Raw genomic sequence first — 26,533 nt, forward strand, 5'->3', positions numbered from 1 at the left:
GAAGCCTACTGTGCCTGCCTGCCACAGACAGGATCTGTTCCAGGGTTTTATACACAAAATCTCTGGGCCTCGTGATAACCCTCAAAGGCACATGAGCAGACTTATATTTCTTACATGAGTAAGGCAGGCCCTGCTGTTAGAAGTGGCGCAGAGAACTCAGGTACTCCTTGTTTTGTCCTGACTAAGCTCTCCCCTCTACACGTCCTCTGAAGCCGACTTCAGAGAAGAGGAAGAATAAGGGCAGTGAGCCCCCACCATGCTATATCCTTATGTTTTAACCAGTGGGTGTCTCTTACACTGGACACCCATCTAAGGTTTTACGTGAAGCGGTTCTGGCTTGATTCAAGATGTACTTAATTTTCTACTTATCACTCCCCCACACCCCCCACTTCATTCATGGCATGTAGAGTCCAGAAAATGTCTGAAACAAAGACATTGTAACTGTGGAAACTCAACCAGGAATCACACTACAGTTGCTGTGGGAGCGATCACCAGAGAGGTGGGAAAGGGCAGCCAGCAAGACACAAGGGTATAAAACATGGATCATGTCCCTGTAACACAGGGGGTTATGGTGGTTAGAATTGTGAACTGAAGAGACGCATCACCTATTTGCTTATTGCCATTACTTTGCTGATGAGAAGATACAGAGTCACTGTAGGTAACATCCATTTAATTTAACATTTATTTTCATTTTATATCCAGATGTCACATTTTCTACATTAAAATATAATCATGCTCAGTCTCCCCACCCCCACCCCTCAGAGAAAAAAGTGAAGACCTTTACACAACTGGAAAGATGGAATGCATAGAGTAGGAAGTCACTACTGCACCTGGGTAACACAGAACACGAACAAACGGCAGACATGGCACAAAAGCAAGCTCAAGGCTCATCCAGGATAGAGCAGGAGTGCACGAAACTCCACCACCTGTGCCACAAGACCACCCTGAAAAGGCAGAGCTGGGTCAGAAAGCAGGGCCAACAGGGGAACAAAGGCTGCTCCCAAACAGTAAACAATCTGTAGTATCCACAAACCTGAGAGCTCCCCACCCCACCTTGTCTTAGTATCTGCTAAATTCTACAGAAACTTAAACCCCTATTGGCATGTCAGCATGCAGAAGGGCTACAGCTCTTTATTTCTTCCTCTTTTATTGTACTCCAGCTCTTTCCAAACAACAACTCCACTAGTGGTTTTAATTATGTGATTTTCTTTGCATAGAAACCCAGTAGGGATCCCCAAGGAAGGCATCTCACCACAACCAGATGAATGCCGCTGTGCAAAGGGGCATGATTCTGCGTGTTACTCAAAGGGAATCCGAACTCCGAGGTGCTGAGAGAAAAGGATACACCTTTTGTTGATCTTTTCATTACACAGGAAAGAGCAGGTGGACAGTAAAAGCCATCTGCTTAGAGCAGAGCACAGACCCACAGGCACACCAATGACCCAGAAGAAAATGACTCTTTTGAAAGGAGACTTCTTCCAGACCTGATCTTGCTCCTAATTCTGAGACCAAAGCATTTAGCTTCAGATAGGGATTCTCTTGAGGGGGACTGAGGGGTCAGGTCTGAGAGACCCACACAATGAGAACATTATTAGGCAACTACACCACTATGTACAAATACATACATCAATAAGAAACTTCACCTCCATCCCTGCAGCTACTTTAAACAAAGCACTGAAGATCAGGTTTTCTGAACAGGGATATTTTGAAGTCTGTTAGCAGTTTAAGACATTGCAACACTGGCACAATGTTACCTATTCTTTGCTTTTAATTACAGGGTAACAGGTAAACTCCCACACAGAGGTGGAGATGGAGGAGTGCGAAAGGAATCAAGAAGACGGAGCCAGTACTTCACAAGAGGTTCACACCACAGTAGCAAGAGCAGCAGCAGCTAGTGCTTTGCAGAGTCTCGAGGGTAAAATTCGCTCAGGGTGCTCTGGGGGATTCGCTTCAGCATTTCTTTGGGGAAGATTCGGAGCAGCTGCCAGCCAATGTCCAAAGTCTCATAAACTGTGCGGTTTTCATAAGGACCTGAAAAAATTGACACTGAATTAATGGCAAGGTCCTTCCTACTTCCAATTCATTAGTGCTATCCAATACTTATTCTGTTAAATGACTAGCAGGCCATATGGGCATAATACAGGGAAGGAAACAGGTCAGGACTCTCAAGACCGAATGAGTGAGTATGGAGACAAGAGCACAAAGTACCACGGGGAAGAGGGGGGACCACTGGTGAGAGACGATGGGAGGCCTAGTGTGTGTGTCTGGGGACAGCAGTTTAGCTAAAACTTGAACATTTGGGTAGAATGCTTGAAAAATGAAAACCAGACCCAGTGCTGTGTCCAGAGATTAGTCAGGAAAAAGTCAGAACACAGGAGAAATGGTTGAATTTGAGCAAGATGAATACAGACACTAAAAAGGGCAATCAAGCACCCAAATACTCAAACAGGTCAGTGGATTTCAGAGTTGTTATTTTTAATAGCAGAATCACCCCTATCCCCCAAATAAATCTCATTCTTCAACCAAAAAATCAAGAGTGGCTAAGGTTCTGGATTCCTGTCTCTAGAGATCTTCTCAGTTATCAAGGTTCCACATTAAGGAAATAAAACTCTCAATGATTATTTATGTTTGGGAATTTTAATATAAATAATGTTTAAGGAGAAGAGGGCACAAATCCCATATGTATCCTTTGAGGCATTATTTCAACAGTAATACACTTACTGTAATTATCAAAAACGGAGTATTTCTAGCATTACCAGGAACAGGGGAGGGACCAGGTAAACAGCCTAAAAAACCCATACATTAAATAAGAAAACTCACTATAGGTTTTTTAGTAGTGGGACAACCAATAGATTTACCTTTGAGTCAGGGAGAATGGCCAAGGATATGGTCAAAACTTTGGTCTAGGGCCTTGGTGTCAGGGTGGCTAGGCAGAAACATGCAGCTTCAATGTCACCCAGGACGTCACTCTAGCCTCACCCACAACTACTGAATCAGAATCTGCATTTTCAACAAGATTTCCAGTTGTTTCAAAAGCAAATCAAAGTTTGAGAAATACCAGACTAAGATATTGTAATGGGAATGAAAACAGAAATGGATCTGATGTTTAAAGCGAGAACAAGACAAGTTAGCAAATATTCAATTACTGGAGAGCCAAGGAAGGTTAAGAAGAACAGCCAGTTACTGAGCGTGGAATAGCAGGCATGGCACCAGGAGGAGGACACATAGGAGGTCACTTAGGAAAACCTTTGATTCTAGTCCTACTGGACTTGAGGGGATGGTACCATGACAACAATGGCATTCCTAAATAAAAAGTGGGTAGGGATCATACACAGCAATTTAGAAGCCACAGCAGAGTGAAAAGTCTATGCTTAAGGGGGAAAAGTAACTGAGTGTTTTCAAGTATTAGCAACCAAGAAGCAGAAGATTAAAAAAATGAATAAAGAAAAAATAAATAACTGGATAAACAAGTTAAGATCCTCTCAAGATATTTAGATGGCAGAGGAGAAGGAGCCAAAAGGTTAAGGCAAAGAAAGATACGCAGGTCCTTGGAAGAATTTCTCTAATGAGAGGGAAAATTGTGTAGAGACCAGTGTAAATTCTCTGAGAATGGGTCTTAAAAACTTCAAAAGGTCTTTTATGTTTTTAAGAAAACAGTAATCTTACCCTGAGTAATAAAGTTCCTCTCAAACTTCTGCAGAAATTCCAAGTAAAGAAGATCATCTGAGGTAAGTGCTTCCTCTCCCACCACAGCTTTCATGGCTTGCACATCCTTCCCAATAGCGTAGCAGGCGTACTGAGGAGAGAGCTCGTGTGAACAGACATGGCATGCACATGTGTACTGCTGCAGCTCTCTTCACAAGAGGACACAGGATTGCACACACAATTCACATGAAGCTCATGTGAAAGTATCAAAAGGACTTCATTATATTCTCTCAAAGAAGCCTTCAGGCATGCAATGCACAGATACTACCATATTCTACAAAAATACACTTCCTCAGTATGCCAATGCCCTTACAATTTATATAGCATCTGAAAAAGAACTCAGTTAAAATACAGAGAAATCCATCTCCAAGTTTCATTCAAGAAAAACATTTGTAACATCAAAGGCTTATCATTTCTACTTTAATAAACTCATGTGACTTTTGAAACGAAGGACTTCCAAGAGTATACCACACTGTACCCCTCAGTGGTCTGGTGCTTACCATGCTAAGCTAGAAACATGATAAAGTATCCTTTCAGGGATACTCTAGTATTAAAAATTAAAATGACCATGTGCTTGTGTTTTTTTTTTTTTATTACTTTTATAGCACTGGACATGGATTTCAAGCTTGGTGGTTTTAATATTGATTATTAACATCTATCTTTATGAGAAAAATATCATTTGGGTTCAAATTAATGATTACATACTTTATGAAAGTTTAGTACTAAAAATCCTACTTGGACAAGAAGAAAAGTGATGAGAGAAAGAGGAGGAATAGAACAGCCGAAAAGAATGGACTGAGAAAGGCACTCATTTCTTTTAAACACCATCTTCAGAACATACGTACCAGCTGGTTAGATACGTCAGCGTGATCCTTTCTGGTCATACCTTCTCCAATAGCAGACTTCATTAACCGTGAGAGCGAGGGCAGTACATTAATAGGTGGGTAAATCTTGGGTAGAATGGGAGGAAAAAAAATAACTATATTTAAGTATGAAATTCAAGTTCTATGGTAAAGTAAAGAAGAATGTGAAACTATTATCCTAAAATTACAAAAACTGCAGCATTTGTTTATAAGATGGGTTCTAATATCTTCCTGGAAAGAATCGGTAATAAAAAAAACCACTTGTTTTGGGGTACTGGGGGTACTAGGGATTGATCTCAGGGACACTCAACCAATGAGCCACATCCCCAGAGCTATTTTGTATTTTATTCAGAGACAGGGTCTCACTGAGTTGCTTAGTGCCTCGCTTTTGCTGAGGCTAGCTTTAACCTTGTGATGCTCCTGCCTCAGCCTCCCGAGCCGCTGGGATTACAGGTGTTTGCCACCACACCTGGCAAAAAACACTTTCTGGCCTAATACTTGAGAATTAAGTCCAAAAACTTGAAAAATTTAAAACAGTACAAGACTGTTTTGAAAAACTAAATTTTCAATATATGCTTGGCACTACCACATCAAGTCTAAACAGTCTTCCAAACTGACTCAAAAAAACCAAAAAATCCAAAATTAAAAGTTTAACAATAGTTCTACCTAAAATGACTTTAGAAGCCAGTATTACTACAGAATTATCAACTATTATTTTCCTATTAATAACAAAATTGGCAGATCTTATACCTTAATGGAATATAATACCCCCTAAAGTTCTTTGAGGCAACTGACTCCATTTTAAGGTATAATAAAGAAAGATGGCAATTCTTAATTCTGGAACTTTGCCCACACCAGAACTGTAGTTTCAGAAATGAAAACTTTATGGCCATGTTAAAAGCAATTCAAGTTGAAACTTGCTAAGCAAAATAGTTCTTAATAACAAAATCTAAATCACAGCAAGTGAGTGGCTCCATAAGCATCACAGAACTTTTAAGTGTCAGATACCTGTCTGTTGTGCAGCTGTCTGTCCACATAGATCTGCCCCTCTGTAATATACCCCGTCAGGTCAGGGATGGGGTGAGTGATATCTGTCAGAGGAAGACATACATAGTGTTAAACACATGGCGACCTCATATCACCTGACCACAGGAAGCTAATCAGCATCACCCAGGAATGCCACACCGACCAGACCAACTTTCTATGATGGAATGTTCTGTACCTGTGTTAGTATTATATCCACTAGCCAAATGTGATCCTGAACACCCAGAGTGCAGCTAATGAAACTGAAGAGCTTAACTTCGAATTGTATTTATTTTTTATTAGCCTAAATAGAGCCAAATGTGTCTAGGGGCTACATATTATACCATTTAATTTGTTTGGTTCCAATAGTTCAGCTGTGTTGGCACTACACGGTAAAGGGGCTGAACTCATTAAAAAAAAAGTACTCTCTCTTCTAGTTATGTGCTTTCCCCTCAATGTATAAATAAAATTCCATTTTAAACACAAAGTTCTCATTCAGAAATGTGGCAACTTTATGTATACTGACAATACTCTTAGTCCATAAGCTACCTTAGACAGACATGTGGCTATACAATCAAGAGGGTACTAGACGAGGAGGCAGTGCTTCTCATGCAGTGCTGAAATGGTCACACAGAGCCATACACTTCTAAATCTGCTGAACCAAATAAAGCCATTTTTGGTTACTCCTTTGGCTTTTTTTTTTTTTTTGGTGGTACTGGCGATTGAACCCAGGACCTTGTGCATGTGAGGCAAGCACTCTAACAACTGAGCCCTAATATCCCCAGCCCTAGTTACTACTTTGGAAAAATTATTTTCATGTCAGAGGCAGTATACTGTATCAATTGGTGTGAATTATGAATTTAGACTGTCTAGATTGTAAATGTTCTACTTCTTATCCATGACAAATTACCTCTCTGTGCCTCAGATCTGCTTCTAAGTTGCTATGATAACACAATGAATGAATATTTTAAAAGATCCAGAACAGTGCTCAATTATAGTGAGCTATTATTATTTCTGAAAATATCTCAAAAAAGACAACAGAGGGGAATTCTCAACAATGTCAACCTAGGGGTCACCCTGAGCACACACTTGGGCAGGTGCTGCCCTGGATGCTTTCACAGGCACAGTGCAAAAAAGCCACTGCCCATCAGCTCGAGTCTTGTGGTCTTTACATCTGTGCTCTTTATGTGGTATTTAACATAAACTACCTTACATTACTGGAGCACATATACATAAGAAATGTCCCCAACTAGACTGAGTATTTACATTTAGCAGAAACCAGAAATTCTTAAATTCCTTACATCTAAAACAATGCCCTGGCAAACTGTAACTAATAAAACCTTAAAATTCAAATTACAAAGAAGCTTTTCTTCCACAAAAATAATGATGATCGTGAGTAATTCGGTACAAATAACTAACTAGTTATGGCAAACTCTGAGAGGATAAACTCACAAAAGAATTCCAACTCAACAAGGTAGATGGTCTTCTGGTTTAGAATCAAAGTCCTTGTAACAATTAGGTCTGCTGTGACCCAAAGACCAAGAACTCACCATCATTGGGCATGGTAAGAATAGGGATTTGAGTAATAGAGCCATTTCGACCTTCCACTCGACCAGCGCGCTCATATATTGTGGCTAAATCTGTGTACATGTAGCCTGGGAAACCTCGTCGACCAGGGACCTCTTCCCTGGCTGCTGAAACCTGACAGGCAGTTAAGGAAAATATCACATACCAGAATATAAAAAGCAAAGCTTGGTTAGAACATGTTTGTTTGAATATGCCAAATTAAAATTCAAAAATCTCATCCTATTTATTTTAAATACTATCTCTTAAAGTGATGAGTTGGAAAAATCTACTAAGATCATCAATCAAATTATTCTGCAACAAGAATGCTTACCAAAAATTTCAGTAACTTGTATTAGGATACCCCAAAATTTCTGGGTGATAAGAATCTTAATATCATTCCAAATTAAACATTTTTGGTACCCTGGGATTGAACTCAGAGGCACTCGACCACTGAACCACATCCCCAGCCCTATTTTTGTATTTTATTTAGAGACAGGGTCTCACAGAATTGCTTAGCCCTCACTTTTGCCGAGGCTGGCTTTGAACTCTATCGATCCTCTTGCCTCAGCCTCCCGAGCTGCTGGGATTACAGGTGTGTGCCACCATGCTCAGCATTTGATTTTCTAAAGGGAAAAAGTTCCAAAGAAAGTGTTGCTAAACTACTTATTTAAATAAATACTACCATCATTAAAAACAGAAATCTGAAAAGAGCTAAAACCTGACAGTGTAGATAAATGGAACTTCCGGGATTGTAACTGAATGAAGAGCTTATTTACTATTTTACAGACAGTTCTTAGCTCACAGAGATGACAGTGTGTTAAGCAGGCTAATAATTTAATCTTGCCCTCTAACATTTCTACCACACTGACAGAAAAGAAGTTGTATTTACCTAAGTATTTTATTCTATTAATAAATAAGCAATGAGCTTAAAATATGATTAAGAAAATTAATCTACAGAAGCCTATAGAGTTAAGACAACCCTGAAAATTCATCCATTTTGTTTAATAGAGGAAATAAGAAGAAAAAGAAAAAGTTACCTCTCGAAGGGCCTCGGCATAAGAGCTCATGTCTGTAAGGATAACCAACACATGCTTCTCACACTGGTACGCCAGGAACTCAGCTGTGGTCAGGGCCAGGCGAGGAGTGATAATTCGTTCAATACTAAAAGGAAAAATAATCCACAGGTCACTCAAAATAAAAGGCCAGAAAAACCAAAACAATTCTAGACAACAGTATGTTTCCCTTCTAAAGTGTTCAATAAATCAAGGGCAATAAAGCAATTGTGACTTTAAAAATTATTAAGGCTGTTCTGTGTATTTAAAATGTAAGAACTACTTAGTGCTACAAAGTTAAGTTGATCATTTTATAAATACCCCATAATTTCTCAGAGCTACATGGATTCTCAAAATTAAGAGGGAGTGGTAAGAAAAGAAACAAAGGAAAAAAATGGAAGACAAATTTCCCAAGAACAAGTCACTGGAGTATCAATTATGTGCTAGATAATATAAAAAAATTTGACCCCATTTAACATGTACACACTGTGAGAGTAGTATTATTTATCACATTTTTATGAACTTCAGAGTCTAGGTAATTTGCCAGAAGCCAAATAACTCCCAAGAAGCAGGGCTGGTATCTGAATATAATAGGGTTACTTCATTCCTATATTCATAGGCTTTCCTGGTAACATTCTGACCCTCGGTCTGGGCAAACAGAAAGAAATAGCTCCATTTACTTACGTTGGGTCATTAGCCAAGTTCAAAAAGAGGCAGACATTGTCCATTGAGCCATTTTCTTCAAAGTCAGATTTGAAGAACCGGGCAGTTTCCATGTTTACCTAAATAGCAATGACTTCATCAGTGCTGGGAAGATAAAGACTCTCAACATTTGTTACTGATGAAGGCCAAGCTATAGATCTGAATTGTTTCTTCCCTTGAAATTTAAGGTACCCAAAAAATTTTCCCAAAAGTCAACCAAGAGCAGCTTTGTGCAGGAAAAATAGTCTTTTAAGTTTCAAGTCAAATGCTAAACTTTAATTCTCAATTTGGCCACAGTGACAAGTTGTTTAAGTTCTCTACTTAGAGATAAAGTCAGCTTTATGTGTAGTTTACAACATTGATCTAGCAACACAAGCAGTTAACTCCACATATTATACTAACGCAGAAAAACTTCATACTTACACCCATAGCAGCAAATACAATAGCAAAATTTTCCTCACAGTAATCCACCACATCTTTGGATTTCTTTACCAAACCAGCCTGGCGACAGATTTGAGCTGCAATCTGATGAAGATTAAAAGAACCAAGTTGAATTCTAAAATAAAATTTCTACAGCAAAATAATTATTATCCTAACAACTGTGATTATTAATGAAACTGGAAATATTTTAGTGGTTTTACTCAAAACTATTTTGTAATTGTTGCAAAGATCCACAAGTGGATCAGTTGATGTAAATGGACTACATAAACAACAGTATTGTATATTTATTAGGTTTCTCAATAAATGATACATTTGGAAATTCTTCCCTATAAATTTCACACCAAACAGACCCTAATTCTCACCTCATTGTGTGGTAACCCAGCAGCAGAGAAGATTGGAATTTTCTGGCCCCGAGCTATACTGTTCATGCCATCTATGGCAGAAATACCAGTCTGAATCATTTCTTCTGGGTAGATTCGACACTGAGGATTGATGGGCTGACCTAATATATTCCAAAAGGGAAAATTTTAGTATGTCTACAAATTATTCATAAATGGAAGTATATATCAAATTGAACTAAAATAAAAAGCTCAAAAAACCCAGAAAGCATTTACTCCTACTCTTAAAACAATGTTATTTTTGAAATCTGAAATATTTTTTTCCTTTAGTCCTCTGTAGACACTCACAAAACATACAGCAATAGTGAGGTTCCTAAAGTGAAATAAAAGTATAGCAAACAAGAGAGAAGTCCTAATTTCACAGCCATGATTTTATTATGAACATTCAGACCCGCCCTAATAAGATTTTTATAATATCTTATGATACTGATACTACATTAAAAATTTGAAGACAATTTCTAGGAAAAATCAATTTATTAATAAATAAAATATCTGCATAATTTACAACATTGGTTACTACCTCAAAATACACCAAAACCACTCTCAGGTACCAGACAGACAGAGGTTATTTCCCCCAAACAAGAAATCCATTTAGTGCCCCTACCCATGATGTCGAGGAAGTCTTCAGCCAGTACAGAAGGACCTCTGTCGATGGGTTTTCCTGACCCATTGAACACCCGGCCTGTAAAATATAGTGAGGCAATGCAGAGAACACCTTGACTTCCAAATAGTATTTTTTAAGAGTTTTAGAAAATATTTTTAAGAGAAACAGATCTCTGCTCAGAATGAATAACAATGTCCATTTACCAAGCATATCCTCAGACACTGGTGTTCGGAGAATATCCCCAGTAAACTCACAGGACGTTTTCTTGGCATCTATACCTGAAGTCCCTTCAAATACCTATCAAGAAAGAGAATTAATCAGAAGGGTAAAAGCAACTTGGATCACGTACTTACTAGACCAAGAGTCTTGCAAATCAAATGCCACAAGCAAGCTAGTATTGTTTGTTTATTTGTAACATTTTTCTTTTGAAAAAAAGAGTTGTTGAGAGAAGGAATAAAAGAACAAAAGAAAGAAAATTAAAGAACTTCCGGTGTCCATAAAGCCTCAAAAATTTTCTGACTCTGTACTCCTTACAGAAACTTTGCTAACCCCTACATATTTTAGGGGAGCATTTTATTTGAGAAAACTGTTTATTTTTATTATCAGATAATACTAAAACTAGAGATAATTTAAAGAAACTGACTCAGACATCATTTGATTTCATATCATCAGTGAATCCTACTTTTTCTCTCTCTCCTTTGGTGTGACGATTTTTATTTTTTCCATTTAAAAATCAATAAAACATGAATATTCTTCTCCTGCAGCCAGTAATCAATCTCTAAAGATACTCTCTGAAGAAAAAAACAAGTTGTATTTCCTTTGTGTTTTCTGTTTTTGGTACTGGAGACTAAACCAGGGGCACTCTAATGCGGAACTATACCCCCCAGCTCTTTTTATTTTGAGACAGAGTCTTGCTAAATAGTTGAGGTTAATCTAGAACTTACTATCCTCCTACCTCAGCCTCCCAAACTGCTATGATTACAGGCATGCACATCCACCCCTGACCCCTATGTGTTTTTGATTAGGATGCTTACCTGAACCACTGCTTTGGAACCACTAACTTCTAGAACCTGCCCACTTCTCTTCGTGCCATCGGGTAATGTCAAGTGGACAATCTCAGCATATCTGGGAAACTAAATGGGAATAAACAAAGGACCAATAACCAACATTTTAAAAGTTCCCTAAATAACTCTGTATGTCATCTCTACCAAAGCATGTGCAACCCTTCCATCCTCCAACACTTAGCTTTGTAAGAATTCATAGCATCCTCCAGAGTTTAAGTCCTTATAACACACACCATTGTAAAAATGCCAGCAAACACAATTTAGGGTAAAGAACAGTTTTATACCCATGAAAACATGCAAGTTAAATGTATTGCTTTTCTTCTGTACACATGTTTGAGAGTATAGAAAGGCATGCTGTCTATCTACAACTATTAAAAAAAAAAAAGGTCCTCAATGTTGTCTTTTTTTTTTTTTAAAGATTTTTAAAAAATATTTATTTTTTAGTTTTAGGTAGTCACAATGTCTTCATTTTATTTTTATGTGGCTCTGAGAATCAAACCCAGTTCCTCACGCCTGCTAGGTGAGCATGCTACCACTTGAGCCACATCCCCAGCCTCAATGTTGTCTTCTAATAGGCTTGTTTCATTTTTATGCCTTTAATTGATCCAGGTTTATTTTCGGCATCAATTTTTACTTTATTTTTGTTATTTTTCATATGGGAAATGAATGTTTCAACAATATTATAACTAGCACAAGTTATCTCCCATGGCCTCTCAACGTCTCAGCTACCAAGCTGACATCTCAGCTGTGAAGTCAGCTGGTTTGGGGGCTCTTTATTTTTTTCCCCACTGATTTGCTTATACCTGTTTCAAATCCTACACTCAATAGTTTACTTCTGATTGTGCAACCTGGGTAGCATCAACACCTTTAGTATTTTGAGTTCATTCACTCAAAATACATGGAATCATTCAAAATAAGCAGAATATTAATTTCTTTCCTGGTCTCCCCTCCCCCTTAGGAAATCCTCAAAACTTTCAGTTATTGGACAGAGAAAATGTCATCTTTGCATTCTGAGTTCTTTTTCCCTTTCTTTTAATTTTTTTAATTTGTTCTAATTAGTTATACACGACAGTTGAATGCATTTTGACACATGGTACACAAATGGGAGCACAATTTCTCCTTCCTCTGGTTGAACATGGTATGGTGTGGAGTCACACTGGTATATTTATATAGGGTGAAAATGTCCATCTCATTCCATCATCCTTCCATCCCCACACATCCTCCCCTCCTCTCATTCCCCTCTGCACAATCCAAAGTTCCTTCGAACCCCCAGCCCTCATCATGGATCAGCATCCGCTTATCTGAGAAAATATTCAACCTTTTGTTTTTTGGGGTTTGGCTTATTTTGCTTAGCATAATTTTCTCCAGCTTCATCCATTTACCTGCAAATGCCATAATTTCATTCTTCTTTAAGGATGAGTAATATTCCATTCGGCATACTTTCATGGTCTTTCAACTGCTTTATAGTTTGCTCTAAATAATTAGTTACAGGACACTACAGATTTGTGAAGACTGCTCCTGAACCCAAAAGCTAATCTATACCATCATTTCTAATCATTTGCCACTTAATGACTTGGGGTTTCTGTTTAATCACTTCAAGAAATAGCTATAGTTGTTGCCTTTCCAATCCTATTATATTCTAACTTCTCTGCCCTGCAGCATTACTAAGTGTCAAGCACAAAAGATGAATGGTGATAGAGACAATGCATCCTCACCTAGTTCCTGACTCTGATATTGTGATACAAAAAGAAATATAGGTATGGTCTTAGTACCATTCCTGGCCAGAGCTACTAAAACCCTTGTAATTTCCTAAGTGATAGGAGCAATAAAGGTAAAAGGAGCATCTTTCATTTGGCACCCTCTTTTTTAATTGCTTTTATTTTTTTAAAATATATGACAGTGGAATGCATCACAATTCTTATTACACATATAGAACACAATTTTTCATATCTTTGTATATAAAGTATGTTCACATCAATTCATGTCTTCATACATGTACTTTGGATAATGATGTCCATCACATTCCACCATCATTGCTAATCCCCTGCCCCATCCCTTCCCCTCCCACCCCTCTGCCCTATCTAGAGTTCGTCTTTTCCTCCCATGATCCCTCTCCCTACTCCACTATGAGTCAGCCTCCTTATATCAGAGAAAACATTCAGCATTTGTTCTTTTGGGACTGGCTAACTTCACTTAGTATTATCTTCTCCAACTCCACCCATTTACCTGCAAATGCCATGATTTTATTCTCTTTTACTGCTGAGTAATATTCCATTGTGTATATATGCCACAATTTTTTTTATCCATTCATCTACTGAAGGGAATCTAGTTTGGCACCACAGTTTTAACTATTGTGAATTGTGCTCCTATAAACATTGATGTGGCTGTGTACCTGTACTATCCTGTTTTTAAGTCCTTTGGGTATAGACCAAGGAGAGGTATAGCTGGGTCAAATGGTGGTTCCATTCCCAGATTTCCAAAGAATCTCCATACTGCTTTCCATATTGGCTACACAATTTGCAGTCCCACCAACAATGTATGAGTGTACCTTTTCCCCCATATCTTTGCCAACATTTATTGTTGTTTGTCTTCATAATAGCTGCTATTCTGACTGGAGTGAGATGATATCTTAGTGTAGTTCTGATTTGCATTTCTCCGATTGCTAGAGATGATGAGCATTTTTTCATATATTTGTTGATTGATTGTATATCCTCTTCTGTTAAGTGTCTGTTCAGGTCCTTGGCCCATTTGTTGATTGGGTTATTTGATTTTTTCGGTGCTTAGCTTTTTGAGTTCTTTATACACCCTAAAGATTAGTGCTCTATCTGATGTGTGAGGGGTAAAAATTTGCTCCCAAGATGTAGGCTCTCTGTTCACCTCACAGATTGTTTCTTTTGTTGAGATAACACTTTTTAGTTTGAATCTGTCCCATTTATGGATTATTGGTTTTAATTCTTGTGCTATAGGAGTCTTATTAAGGAAGTTGGGGCCTAATCCCACACGATGAAGATTAGGGTCTATTTTTTCTTCTATTAGTTTAATTCCTAGGTCTTTGATCCACTTTGAGTTTTGTGCATGGTGAGAGATAGTGGTTTAATTTCATTTTGTTGCACATGAATTTCCAGTTTTCCCAGCACCATTTATTGAAAAGTCTATCTTTTCTCCAATGCATGTTTTTGGCACCTTTGTCTAATATAAGATAATTGTAATTTTGTGGGTTAGTGTCTGTGTCCTTTATTCTGTACCATTAGTCTAGCAGTCTGTTTTGGTGACAACACCATGCTGTTTTTGTTACTATTGCTCTGTAGGATAGTTTAAGGTCTGGTATTGTGATGCCACCTGCTTCACTCTTCCTGCTAATGATTGCTTTAGCTATTCTGGGTCTCATATTTTTCCAGATGAATTTCATGACTGCTTTTTCTATTTCTATGAGGAATGCATAAGGCACCTCTTTCAATCATACCCAAGTGTACCTTAGAGTGAAGACTTTTGGAAAGCCCCTAAGGATGAGGGGATGAGGTGGTTGTCAGGAGAACCAAGCTCATCATTAGAGGATTTTAACTTTCATCTTATCCTCTGTCCTTTGAGCAGGGGAGAGAGACTGGAGACTGATGTAATCACTACGCAATTAATCACACTATGTAATAGTCTCCACAAAAATCCTAACTGAAGGGGTTTAAAGAGCTTTACAGAGTTGGTGGAGAATGCATCCATGTGCCGAGAGGGTGGCAACCCTGGCTTCATGGGGACAGAAGTTCCTGTGCTCAGGACCCTTCGGGACCTCACCCTATGTATCTCTTCATCTGGTTGTTTATTTGCATCCTTTGTATAGCTCAGTAATAGTAAACTGTTTTGAGATGTGACAAGAAAACCTCTAATTTACAGTCAAATCAGAAGGTAGCTGTGGATAATCTAGGTACCCAATATTTGTGACTGGCATCTGAAGAGAGGCAGTCTTATAAAACTAAGCCCTTAACTTGTAGGTCTGCAGTTAGAGTCAGAACTGAGTTAAATTATAGGTCACCCAGTAGGTGTCATTGGAAAACTGACATGAACTGTTGTGGGGTAAAAACCCACACATCTGGTGTCAGAAGTGAAGTACTGAGAACAGGGTTAGAGTAGAGTTCCTTTCACTGATTTAATTGGCAATGTTTCTAGAGTCTCCTTAAGGATGCTGTCTGCTAGGTTGTGGATACCTGGAAAGAGGTTAATTTGTTCTATTCCTTATCTATTAAGAGGCTTCCTTTTATAATAAAATGAGTTAACTTTTTCTGTATTTATTGAGAAGAATATAGTTTTTTTCTAGTTTAGTCAAACGTTTGCTTTTAAACTGATATATTTTCTATATGAAATCAACCTGGTTTACTGGGATCAACACTACTTTGTCATAATTTTACTGTTTTTAACATAGATATTTTTGCTACTATCTGACAGGAGTACATTTTATCAAGAATTCTGGAATCTGTGCCAACACTACCCGTTCTCTGGTTTTATAATTTAATATATGCTACAATAAATTGGAGAGTAGCTCTCCATCTTCTATCCAAACAGAATCCATATAATTATCTGCCCCTTAAGCATATGTGTATGCAATTAAAGCCAAAAACTAAAAACCAAACCAAATCAAGAGGAAAAAAAAAATCATTCCAAATTTTATGGTATGGAGCTATCTTTTAAAACAAAAAAATTTCTTTACCAGTTTTTCCTCAATAAGAGCTATACTTCAGAGTAACAAACTTTTTGGTTCTCTTAAAATTACTTCACAGAGATGTTTTCTAAGTCCTTTCTATTACTGATTCTCACATCCTCCTCAATCACCCTTGACAGCACTTACCAACACACTCTTAGTATTTCTGCTACATCTGCTTCTCTACTACACTATTCTTATCTGAGCTCAGATCTTAACACAATTGAAACCTAAATATTTGATGAGCTGCTTTTCAATAATAAACTAATATAAAAATACATATATTAAAAATATTAGCCAAAATTTATTTAGCAAATAATGATACAGAAATAAAGCTTCTTAATATTTTCCTCAAAAATAAAAGTGTAATCTCTATTTTTTTTTAAAATAAGACATTAACAGGCACTTGCCTAAGTCTTATACATCCTGAGATTAATATGTTGAGACTTTGCCTAATTTGTAGACTAGTATGAAACCATGGCCAGAAGGTGAACTTGCTAGGGTTAATTTCAAGATTTATTTGTAAAGATATCTTGTCATACACAAAAATATTATTTTAATGATAAGCTTAAGAAACCACAAACTTTGCCCTTTTTTATAAGAAATGCTTTTCACTTTATTTTCTGCTTCCATGGGGACCACAGGCCAAACATACAACCATCATTAGCCTGTCAATAAAGTGGTAATCATGTGTTCTCCCCTGACCCACCCCAAGAACAACTAATGTAGAATTACTCTTCTAGACAACAGGTATATAAATTACTTTCTGAGAACATTCTGATCACAGAGATCAGGCAGGAAGCATAGCCTGAGACATCCAACTAAACTGTAGTCTATGCTAACAGTGTTTATAATTTTTATTTATAGGTAAAAATCCAACATACCCAAAGATTTTTACAACAAACTGAATAAGTATACCCTATTCTTTGTTTTAGGTTACAGTCACTATTGAGATAATCTGTTCTTATATATTCATTACTTCAAAACCAATATCAGGCTCTAAAAGTAGCAAAGCTTACTCAACAGCTTAAAATTTAGTAGAAATAAGATAAATACTATAAAAATAACTATAAAATATAAGATACCATGTATCTGCATAATATCCTAAAGGTTAGAAAACATACTCATAAATATTATTGCTGGTTTTCTTTTTATCTAATAAAACTATTGAGTAGGATTGGGGATTCCTCCCCCCAATTTGCAGATGATGAACTCACAGAAACAAATAGAACCTATACTAACTAGTACTGAAATCCAGTGTTCTGACTTTTGGTCTCCAATTTGTTTCCTATATAATACTGACATTCAGACCACAGGATAGCTTTAAAATCATAACAAAATCTAAAGTATATGGAATAGTACTTAACACCACACTTTTAATTACATAAACGACTTGATCATAACAGACAGTGGATTACCTTAACTTGATCTAAGATCACCAGTGGACCATTGACTCCTGAAACTGTCTTGTATGCTGAAAAGAAACACAGAAGAGTCAACTTTAGTCAAGAGCACAAGAGCCTAAATTACCTTCTCTATTACTACCAAAAAAACTTCTACTTTATCCCATCTATTATAATATGGAACACTGAACAGCTACACAATTTTTTTAACAAAATGAATTTGTAAAATATGCCTTACTATTTTTCATAATATACCCTCATCAAAAATATTTTGAATCTTATTGGCTGAGCCACTGTTCTAAACACCCCATACAAAAACAGGTACAGAGGCTGCCTGCCTTTAGAAGTTGAGTTTTCATGCAGGGAGGGGAATTTCAATGTGATGAGATAAGGTTCTGAGATAAGGGTAGTAACTGAGGCTTGCAGAGGATTTCTGGGAGCACAGCAAAAACAGAATAATAAAGTTCCTATCTTGGAGAGAAAAGGAAAAGCTTTATAGAGGAGGTGGCACTTAACTAAGTAGGTCAGGAAGGAAAAAGAATCTTAACCTAAAGCAGAAGCAACAAAATTCACAAAAGTGAGAAAATGTATTCCATAAAGTAAAATCATAAAAAATATTGAAAAGAGCCTGAGAAACAGATAATGAGCAATGGAATAAAATGCTAGGGGTCAATTAAGATAAGTAATCTTAAAAAAAAAAAAAAGTCAAATATTACTACCAGGTTGGAGTCTGATAATTCACAGCCAAGTATTCCCTAAAAATAAACTGTTACTCTGTAAGGTATTACCCATATCTTTCATTTTTAGAAAGAAGATAGTCATCCTTCCTAGCAAAAGAGATTAGGTATAAAAAAGAACATTTAGAGAGCTGGAAATATAGCTCAGTTGGTAGCTTGCTTGCCTCGCATGCTCAAGTCCCTGGGTTCAATCCCCAGCACCAAAGAAAAAAAAAAAAAGGAACGTTTAGGACAAGGGAACTCAAACAGAAAACTTCAGAATTCACTAAGTTTCATAATCAAAACAGTTAAAAAACACATGACATAAATTTTAGAAGAAAATTATTACAAAGTCTGAAACAATTTATATGAAGCTGTTAAGCAATTAGGAATTTTTTCACTTGCTTGATTTGAGGTCTTCAAATGAACTTGGACAGAGATTCCTGGCACAAATATGAACTCCCAAGAATGAGGAAACCATTTTATAACCAGTCTGTCCACTCAAGGGGCTTTAAAATTTACAAACACAATTCCTCCACCTTGTTACAAATGATCAGTAACCATAAGGTCTCAACAGAGGCCCCCAACCTGATTGAGGTTTTTTTGTTTGTTTTTTTCAACTTGCATATCACAAGTTGAAAAATAGATACCTGAATGAATGAGAATGTAAGAGGATCACTCATTTCCCTTATAATTATTAGAAAGATTCCTTTTGTGGCATTTTCTATCACTTTTAAGAAAATCTTCCTTATTGTTCTCATTTAAAAGACTCCAAACATTGTTTTTCAATGAATTTCTAAAATTACTATAAAGAAACGGGAAGTGAGCTTCATCAGAAACATGTCTTCTTGAAACCCAATTTTTTTAAAAAATGCAAAAACACAGACCTTCTAAAAACCTTCATTTAAACAGTGTGGAATGAAAGGGAATAAAGCTTTGAGATAAGCTTTATAAAGCTCTGTCCTGAATAAAATACATCATTAAAATCCCTCAAGTTCTTAAAATTCTCATTAATTTTTAACAAAATAGACTCTTTTCTGAAAATCTAAACTCTACAACAACTATGAATTGGAATCTTGTGTTTAAAATTCAAATTCATGCCAAACTATGAAGTTTTGCCAGTCAGGAGCAAAAAAGCATGACCAAGAAAAAGAAACATGGCTTTTCCTGGAAACAGTGAATGGAGCTGACTTCTACTACAGGAGATTCTACTTCCTCAAAAGAAGAGTCTTCTAAATTTTCAACATTATCTAGACTTTAAAAAGTGTGCAAATAAACCCTGTAAGTTACTTGATGAACATTACCAACACCCAAGCCACATCTAATGAGTGCCTGTCAGGAATTCTCATTTAACCTCCATCACACACCTGAGTTAGAGATTATTTCACATTTTAGAAGAGAAAAATTATTCTTGGAGAAATTAAGTAACTTGCCCAAGGATCTGAATCTCCAGCCATTTGGTCTTTAAACTACTGCAACACAAATTCTAAAACAGAAATAAGTTGGTTGTTTGTGTGACAGGGTACATTCTAGCACTTATTTGCAAGAATTATATACCAGTACCATTCCAAATAATTTCACCAATCTGCAATTTTAGCTCAGAAAAGTAGGTATTTTTTTTACTATTTTGCCCCAGGCATTATTTCCCTTTGTCCACATTCTGTCATTACTACAAAACAATCTTTCTCCAGTGGAGTCACAGCTGCTGGAAGAAATCTAGCAGAGAATGGAATATCTCAGGAGATGCTGCAGCAGTTTTCTTTCACTAGAAATCATGAAAATTGTGAGGAGGCCACTTCTGGTACAAACGAGAGGTGAATCATATTTAAATTGATATGTGAAAATTGAGCTAATAAATACTATAACTCAAACAAGGTAAAAAAAAAAAAAAACTACCAAACTTTGTATTTGGAGAGTGTCATGCTTTTACAGATCATTTTCAGATCGATTATCTGATTTTACCTTCACAAAACATTGTGAAATAAGCAAGGCTGATACAATCTCACTTTACACTTAAGGAAATAAAATCCCTAAGAAATCTGCTACCCAATGGAGGAACCAGGCTTACTAATTAATTATAAAGTTCGTATTCTATGACCCTATAGCATTTTTTTCCTTAGTCCCCACTATAATTTAAAAATATGGAGATCACACATTCCTAATATTTGGACTACAAGAAAACTAAGCAGAAAACGCATCTGATGCTGCTACCTTTTATCCCTCAATTATCCAGCCTTCCTCACCTTTACCATTAAATAGTCCAAAGCAGAGATAATCAAAGCACAGCTGTCAAAAACATTAAGTTGCTCTTCAAAAGGTTAATTATTAATTATTTTATTTATCAAAATCGCTCTTCTCTTAGAAATATTCTAAGAACTTGAGTCCATAGGTGAGTGTGTGGTGGATGATCAGAAAGCTAACAATATAGTAGAAACATGCTTATATTACATACTTAACACATTTTACAGCCAAAAAGCCACATCTTTGGTTCTGAAATACACGTGATAAACACTGAAAAATCAAAATCCACAAAGGTTTTAAGGAACATATATTTCAGATGACATCCCCTTTTTTCTGCTTGATAAGAGATTGTTCAACACTATGAATGCCTTTAATGATTGCCACACATTCAAAGAGAAAACTCAACAGCCATTGCATAATAAGAGTCCTAGTCTTTTAGGCTCCACCTTAATAGCAAAACAAAAACTCAGAGCAATCATCTTCTATTGTGTAAGAAGATAAAACTAACTCTGAGCAGTAGGCATCTGAGAGAGAAGTTCTAGAAAAAGCAAGCAAAACATTCTTTTATGACTTTTGCTGGGGCAAGCTTTGATTCATGATGTAAGAAACTTAACATTAGTTGATTGAGGGTCTCAAGAAAAACGGAGATCACAAAATTAAAAATATTTAGCATTGAAAAGCTCAATGTATATTATTGAATTTTTCTCAAGGATTAACAGAAAAGTCTTCTTTTCCTGTGACTTTAGAAATTCTACTAAAAAAAAAAAGAAATTCAATTGAGGTTTTCAAAATTATTTACTAATTTCAAAGCTGAATAGATATTTCCATTTCTTTTTGACAGTCCTATAATCCTGAATTTGTTTCTTAACAGGATCTAATTTGTACAGTGAAACTGCCAATACTATTCCATTCCTTCATTCAAAAGGCATATATTAGGGGCTGTGTGTGTAGCTTAGTGGTGAAGAGCTTGTCAAGCATGTTCAAGGTCCTGTGTTCAATCTCTAGCATGAGAAAGAAAAACAAGAAAGAAAAATTAAAGCATATATTAAATAGCTACAACCACCTTAGATACCATCATCAATCTTTCATTACACAAATTAAGATGTTAAGCTGGTTGTGGTGGTGTAGGCCTGTAATCCCAGCAACTCAGGAAGCTAAGCAGGACTGCAAGTGCAAGTTCAAGGCTAGCCTTAGCAACTATGTGAGACCCTCAGCTACTTGGTGAAATCCTCAGCAATTTGGTAAAGTCCTGTTTCAAAATAAAAAACAAAAAGGGATGTGACTTAGTGGCAGAGCACAAATGGGTTCAATTCCTAGTACCACCAATTGGAACCAAAAAAGATGTGGCAAAATAGGAAAAAAATCCAAATGAAGTTCCAAGCCCATATATATTACTTATGTTTAGAATGACTCACATATGGAAGGGAAACTGTTCAGAACAATTAGGTATTGTAACTCCCTACTCTGATTCCATCCATATTAAGAATTTACCCATTAAATTATTAAAACAAGGGGCTTACATGCAAGTTATACAAGAATTTATAGAATACCTTCTATGTCAGGCAATGTAGAAGATACTAGAGATACAAAATGGATCCCTGACCTATAAAGGTCCCATTTTAAGCAAGATGCTGCAACAGTTTTGTGGGGGAAGTTCTTCAGCCATTGGTTGACATACAAAATGTGAAGTAATTATGTGAGACTACTCTTTAAACAATGTTATTATTTTTGTTCATATTCTGAATTGACATTGAAGACTGTACCCTTAAAACCTTTTTCTAGAGGCACCATTATTGTCTATCTGTTCTGCCCAAAGCAAAGCATACAAATGCAATTCATAAGAGAATTGGTAGTTCCTAGGTACAGTTTGCCAAGGTTTATTTAAGAATGCAACATCTATCAATTTCTCCAACATTTACCTCAGCTCATATACCCCCCACAGGCATTCCTGATTTAAACAATTTCCACTGTAAAAAGCTCATCTCAGCAATCTTCTTCCTTAGGCTGCAGTGCTATCACATGACCCAGTGACAGATCAGGATGGGATTAGTCAGGCTGGAGAGTGCTTCACTAAAACCCTTCCTCTGAAATTCTTTTTAACCAATGAGCCACCCACAAATAGATAGGCTGGCAATTAAACATCACGAATGCAGTCTCGTTATTTGGGGAAACATCAGGTACTTTTCCAAGCTTTTTAAAAAAGTATTTCATCCCCAGTTCCTAAGGAAGCTGTTGAAGAGGTCTGATGTTAACAACTATTATCTTTAATAATCAAGAACCATTTCTTTTGGAACTGCTGAACCATCTACCTAAACCTAATTTATTAAGGCCCTTTATAATCACAACACTTAAGCCTATGCATATATGCTAGATAAGGGAAAAGCTGCTTGGCTTTCCCAAAGAACCTTGCACTCGACCTAGTTTGGTTAACTGGTCAATAATTGAAGAGGCAACGACAGAAGGAAAAAAAAAAAAAAAAGCCCAAGGGGAATTAGGAAACCTGGATTTTCATTCTCCTGCTCTGTCAATAATTAGAGATGTCTGAAGCCTGGCAAGTCCTATCATCCCAGAACCTTTGGCTTCTCACCCGTAAAATGAGAGGGCTGGACTGGATGACTTTGCAGGGTACTTTTCAGCTCTAAGGTTCTCTGGTATCTAGGTGTTCTCCCGCGAAACAGCCCCTCCACCCAACAAGACACATCTCCCTCTGGCTGTGGGCCTGACCTCCATCCACCAAAGGCCTGACCACGTCAGCGAAGGCACTACACAGTCCGCCTTCCCAGAAGCTTACGACCTGCCCTGAGGTCCTCACCAGCGGGAGGAGATGGGAAGGGGCGTTCCCTCGACCCCAGGACCTTCAAACCAGGTCAGGAGAAGATTAAGATCCGAGAGACGAGGCTCCTCAGGGACAGGCAAGTGCCTGTGAATGCTCCAGCCCAGGCAGGCTGGAGAGGGAAGGGCAGTAGCCACGAGCCCACCAACCCCAGGAAAGTTCCCGCTGGTGCTCTTGCGCTCTGCCCACGTTAAGTCGTGGAAATGTCAAGCACACGCAAATCTCCCAGAGACACACTTGTGGGTCTCCGGAGAGGGGGAAAAAATTCACCCCGCCCGCTGGCTAAGCAGGTGAGCGGGAGCAAAGGGCAAGGCGAAGAAGCGAAGGCTGTTTCTCCGCTGCTCTCATATACTCACTGAGGCGAGGCTGGGAGAGGTAGTTCCGACTGACTGCCAGCGCTTGCTCCCGAGATCCCGCCATGGGCCCACTGGCGGACACGGGTAGCTCGGGTGCGGCCCCGTTCACAATCCCCCGCACCGCCCGCAGCGCCATCTTGTCTCCTCCGTCCCGACTGGCCCCACAGCAGCGCCGCGCAGGCGCAGATATACTAGGGCGGCCCGCGCACCAGGCTCCGCCCAGGCGCGCTGCGGAGACCCATCTTGGCTCCGCCCCCTTCGCGGCTCACCACCCCCGGCCTCGTGACTCGGGCTCCGCGTGGGCGGGGCTGAGAGCGCGCAGAGGAGAGGAGCTGACCAGCGTGCTGGGAGGGCCGGCGCTCGCCAGGGAGAGGGAAAAGGAAGCCAAAGAGGGGCCAGATTGAGCGAGAGGGGAACACGTGCAAGAAAAGGCCAATTGATGTCCATTTTAGAATTGCCTTTCATTGCACTGAATGAAGAGAACTTAAACTATAAAACGCACCTTGAAAAACAGGGGAAATGTGTGACTCTATGACCAGGGAGGGTACTAGGAGCCATTATTTGTTTCCCTTACTATCTCCCTACCCAATTCTTTAACTCCTGTATCCATTCAACAAGCATCTGTTGGTTTGTTTTAAGTTGTGGGCATTGGTGTGAAAGACACCCAGGAATAGTTTTGAAAGCTACACAAGGGTCCGAACTGAAATAGGATGACAGGCTGCAGAAGGTGACAGTCCAGATTTGATGGAGCTTGAATAGATTCTGGCGCCGTTGACAGGACTGGCACAGAGAAGGAGAGGGAAATTTTGCTGCTGATGAAAGAGGGAAACTATTCTGCTTGGGAATCTGTTAGGTTTCCTTGGATTGTTTGTAAATATCCAAGAAGACACCTGGGATGAACTAAGATTTGTGACGTATAAACAAATAAATGATGAGGACCTGAAAAAGACAAAGCAAAGATTGTGTATAGAGTGGGAAGCTGTTCAAGGTCCACTTTTAGGGGGATCACTAAGATGAGTGGATGGACAAAGGAAAAGTATCCTGCAGTCGAACTTGAAATGTTATAAGAGATGAAAAGGACCCAGAGCACATGTTCCACAAGCCAAAAGAAGACAAAAATTTAATTTGTTATTACCCCCAAACAGAAGAGAAAGCAAGTAATGGAAGGAGTGTAAGTATTCATTGTGTTTGACCATGAGAAGATCATGGTGATAACTCATGAAGAAAATCAAACGTTTTTACATTGGAGGAAGATTTGGGGGATGAATTGTATATAATGGTGGTATGCAAGTTGAACATCGCTATCCAAAAGTCCAAATCTTTGGCATATTTTATACTCCTAAATGCAAACATTTTGAGTGTCATCATGATGCTGCAAGTGAAAAATTCCACACTATGAAATTTTGTTTCATGCACAAAATTATTATGAATATTGTATAAAATTACATTCAGGCTATGTGTATCAGCGGTATATGAAACATAATGAACTTTGTGTTTAGAGATGGGTCCCATTCCCAAGATATCTCATGAAGTATATGCGAATATTCCATCCCACCCTCACCGTCACAAAGAAAAACTCAATTGAAATCCAAAACTCTTTTAGTCTCAAGCATTTAAAATAAGAGATAATCAACTGGTTTAATAAGTGAAGTAAACATTACTTAGTTACTAAAGTCTTCATTAATGATGAATGAGATTGAGCATCATTTACTATGTTTTATAATTAAGAGCAAAACATTATGTTTTAATTTATGAGATGGACTCCAATTTTTAATTTTAACTAATGTGCAAGCAAAAGTAAAATGAAACAGGAATTTTCATGTTTTATTGGTAGGAATATAATTAGTATGACATTCAGAAGAGCAATTTGATAGTCACATATGCTCAGAGAGTAGCACCCAGGGACAGGGGATAGCACAGTATTATGGTTAAGAGGCATGGAACTAGACAGACTTAAAGCCCTAATTTCAATAGTTCTATGAACTTGAACAAAAATTTATTCTCTATAGGTTTCATTTTTTTCTCCATTATAAAATTAGTATAGTAATACTTTCTCATGCAATTGTTGGAAGCATTAAAAGAGATAAGAAATGCAACTTTTGGAAAAGAGCAAAAAAGTTCTTAGCTAACATTAATCATACATTTATTGATTGACGAAACATTTACACAATAGCATGTGTCAGGCTCTTTTTCTAAGTTCTAAATAGCAAGCCCCTTTAATTATCAGGTAGTACATCTTATAATTTTCTTATATCTTCTATCTAAAGACAACTTGCACTTAATACTTAATAAGTATCTGCTAGAAAGATTAAAATATGTTGCTCCTTTTCTTTCTCCCAACTTTATTTTTGTATGTGGACGGTATTTTCCTAAGAAATAGTGGCCCTACTCAGAATATATAGTGGTCATTGTTTTCTTATTTGTTGAAATCCTATTCTACCTTACTCTACTCCCAAGGAATAAAAAAATCTAGTTGGCCCCGGAAATAGGAAATGTGGTCAGAACATGAGACTCAGAGTCACCAGTCTGATTTCAAGGCTGACTGTTTCTTTACATGCACAGTGTGACCTGGGATCAGACCTTAGTTCCTTCTGCCTCCAAGTCTCCATTTGTGAGCAGGAAAGGTTTCACACCATTTATGTTTCTCGGGGATTTAAAAGAAGGTTCAAAGAAATTCACACCTTATATAGAAATGTGAATTCTTACTCTTTTATTACAAATATTTATTGGAAAAGGAAAATAGGGAAGGGACAGGTCAGAAAAGCTCACCCCGGTGACCCAGAGTTTCCCCATATAATATGTATCTTTCTTCATTTGTTGGAAAATTCTGATAGAGGAAAATATTATGAAGACAAACCACAGCAGATGAAAGAGTTCTG

At 37.7% G+C, this 26,533-nt stretch overlaps 1 protein-coding gene across 1 annotated transcript; it reads right to left on the reverse strand.

Annotated features, from left to right (window-relative positions):
- Window positions 1–664: 664 nt before the first annotated feature.
- Atp6v1b2 (ATPase H+ transporting V1 subunit B2) lies at window positions 665–23,837 on the reverse strand. The gene is made up of 14 exons (XM_005329289.4): window positions 23,655–23,837; window positions 17,524–17,579; window positions 11,389–11,487; window positions 10,558–10,651; window positions 10,355–10,432; window positions 9,715–9,854; window positions 9,335–9,436; window positions 8,894–8,991; window positions 8,195–8,318; window positions 7,142–7,292; window positions 5,577–5,659; window positions 4,551–4,655; window positions 3,667–3,796; window positions 665–2,031 (listed from the first exon to the last, which is right to left on the reverse strand). The coding sequence occupies exons 1-14, from the start codon at window positions 23,788–23,790 to the stop codon at window positions 1,892–1,894; spliced, it is 1,536 nt and encodes a 511-aa protein (XP_005329346.1). The 5' UTR covers window positions 23,791–23,837; the 3' UTR covers window positions 665–1,891.
- Window positions 23,838–26,533: the final 2,696 nt, after the last annotated feature.

The sequence above is a fragment of the Ictidomys tridecemlineatus genome, chromosome 14 (genome assembly GCF_052094955.1).
Source record: "Ictidomys tridecemlineatus isolate mIctTri1 chromosome 14, mIctTri1.hap1, whole genome shotgun sequence".
In the NCBI taxonomy this organism is placed as follows: Eukaryota; Metazoa; Chordata; class Mammalia; order Rodentia; family Sciuridae; genus Ictidomys; species Ictidomys tridecemlineatus.

Bases quoted from the DNA above. Each gene is read 5' to 3' on its own strand.
- Atp6v1b2 (XM_005329289.4), bottom strand. From the start codon at position 23,790: ATGGCGCTGCGGGCGGTGCGGGGGATTGTGAACGGGGCCGCACCCGAG. The intron at 17,580-23,654 runs GTGAGTATATGA...GTTTCTTTTCAG, and splicing joins CCTCTCCCAGCCTCGCCTCA to CATACAAGACAGTTTCAGGA. The intron at 8,319-8,893 runs GTAAGTAAATGG...TTTTCCTTTTAG, and splicing joins AACTTGGCTAATGACCCAAC to TATTGAACGAATTATCACTC.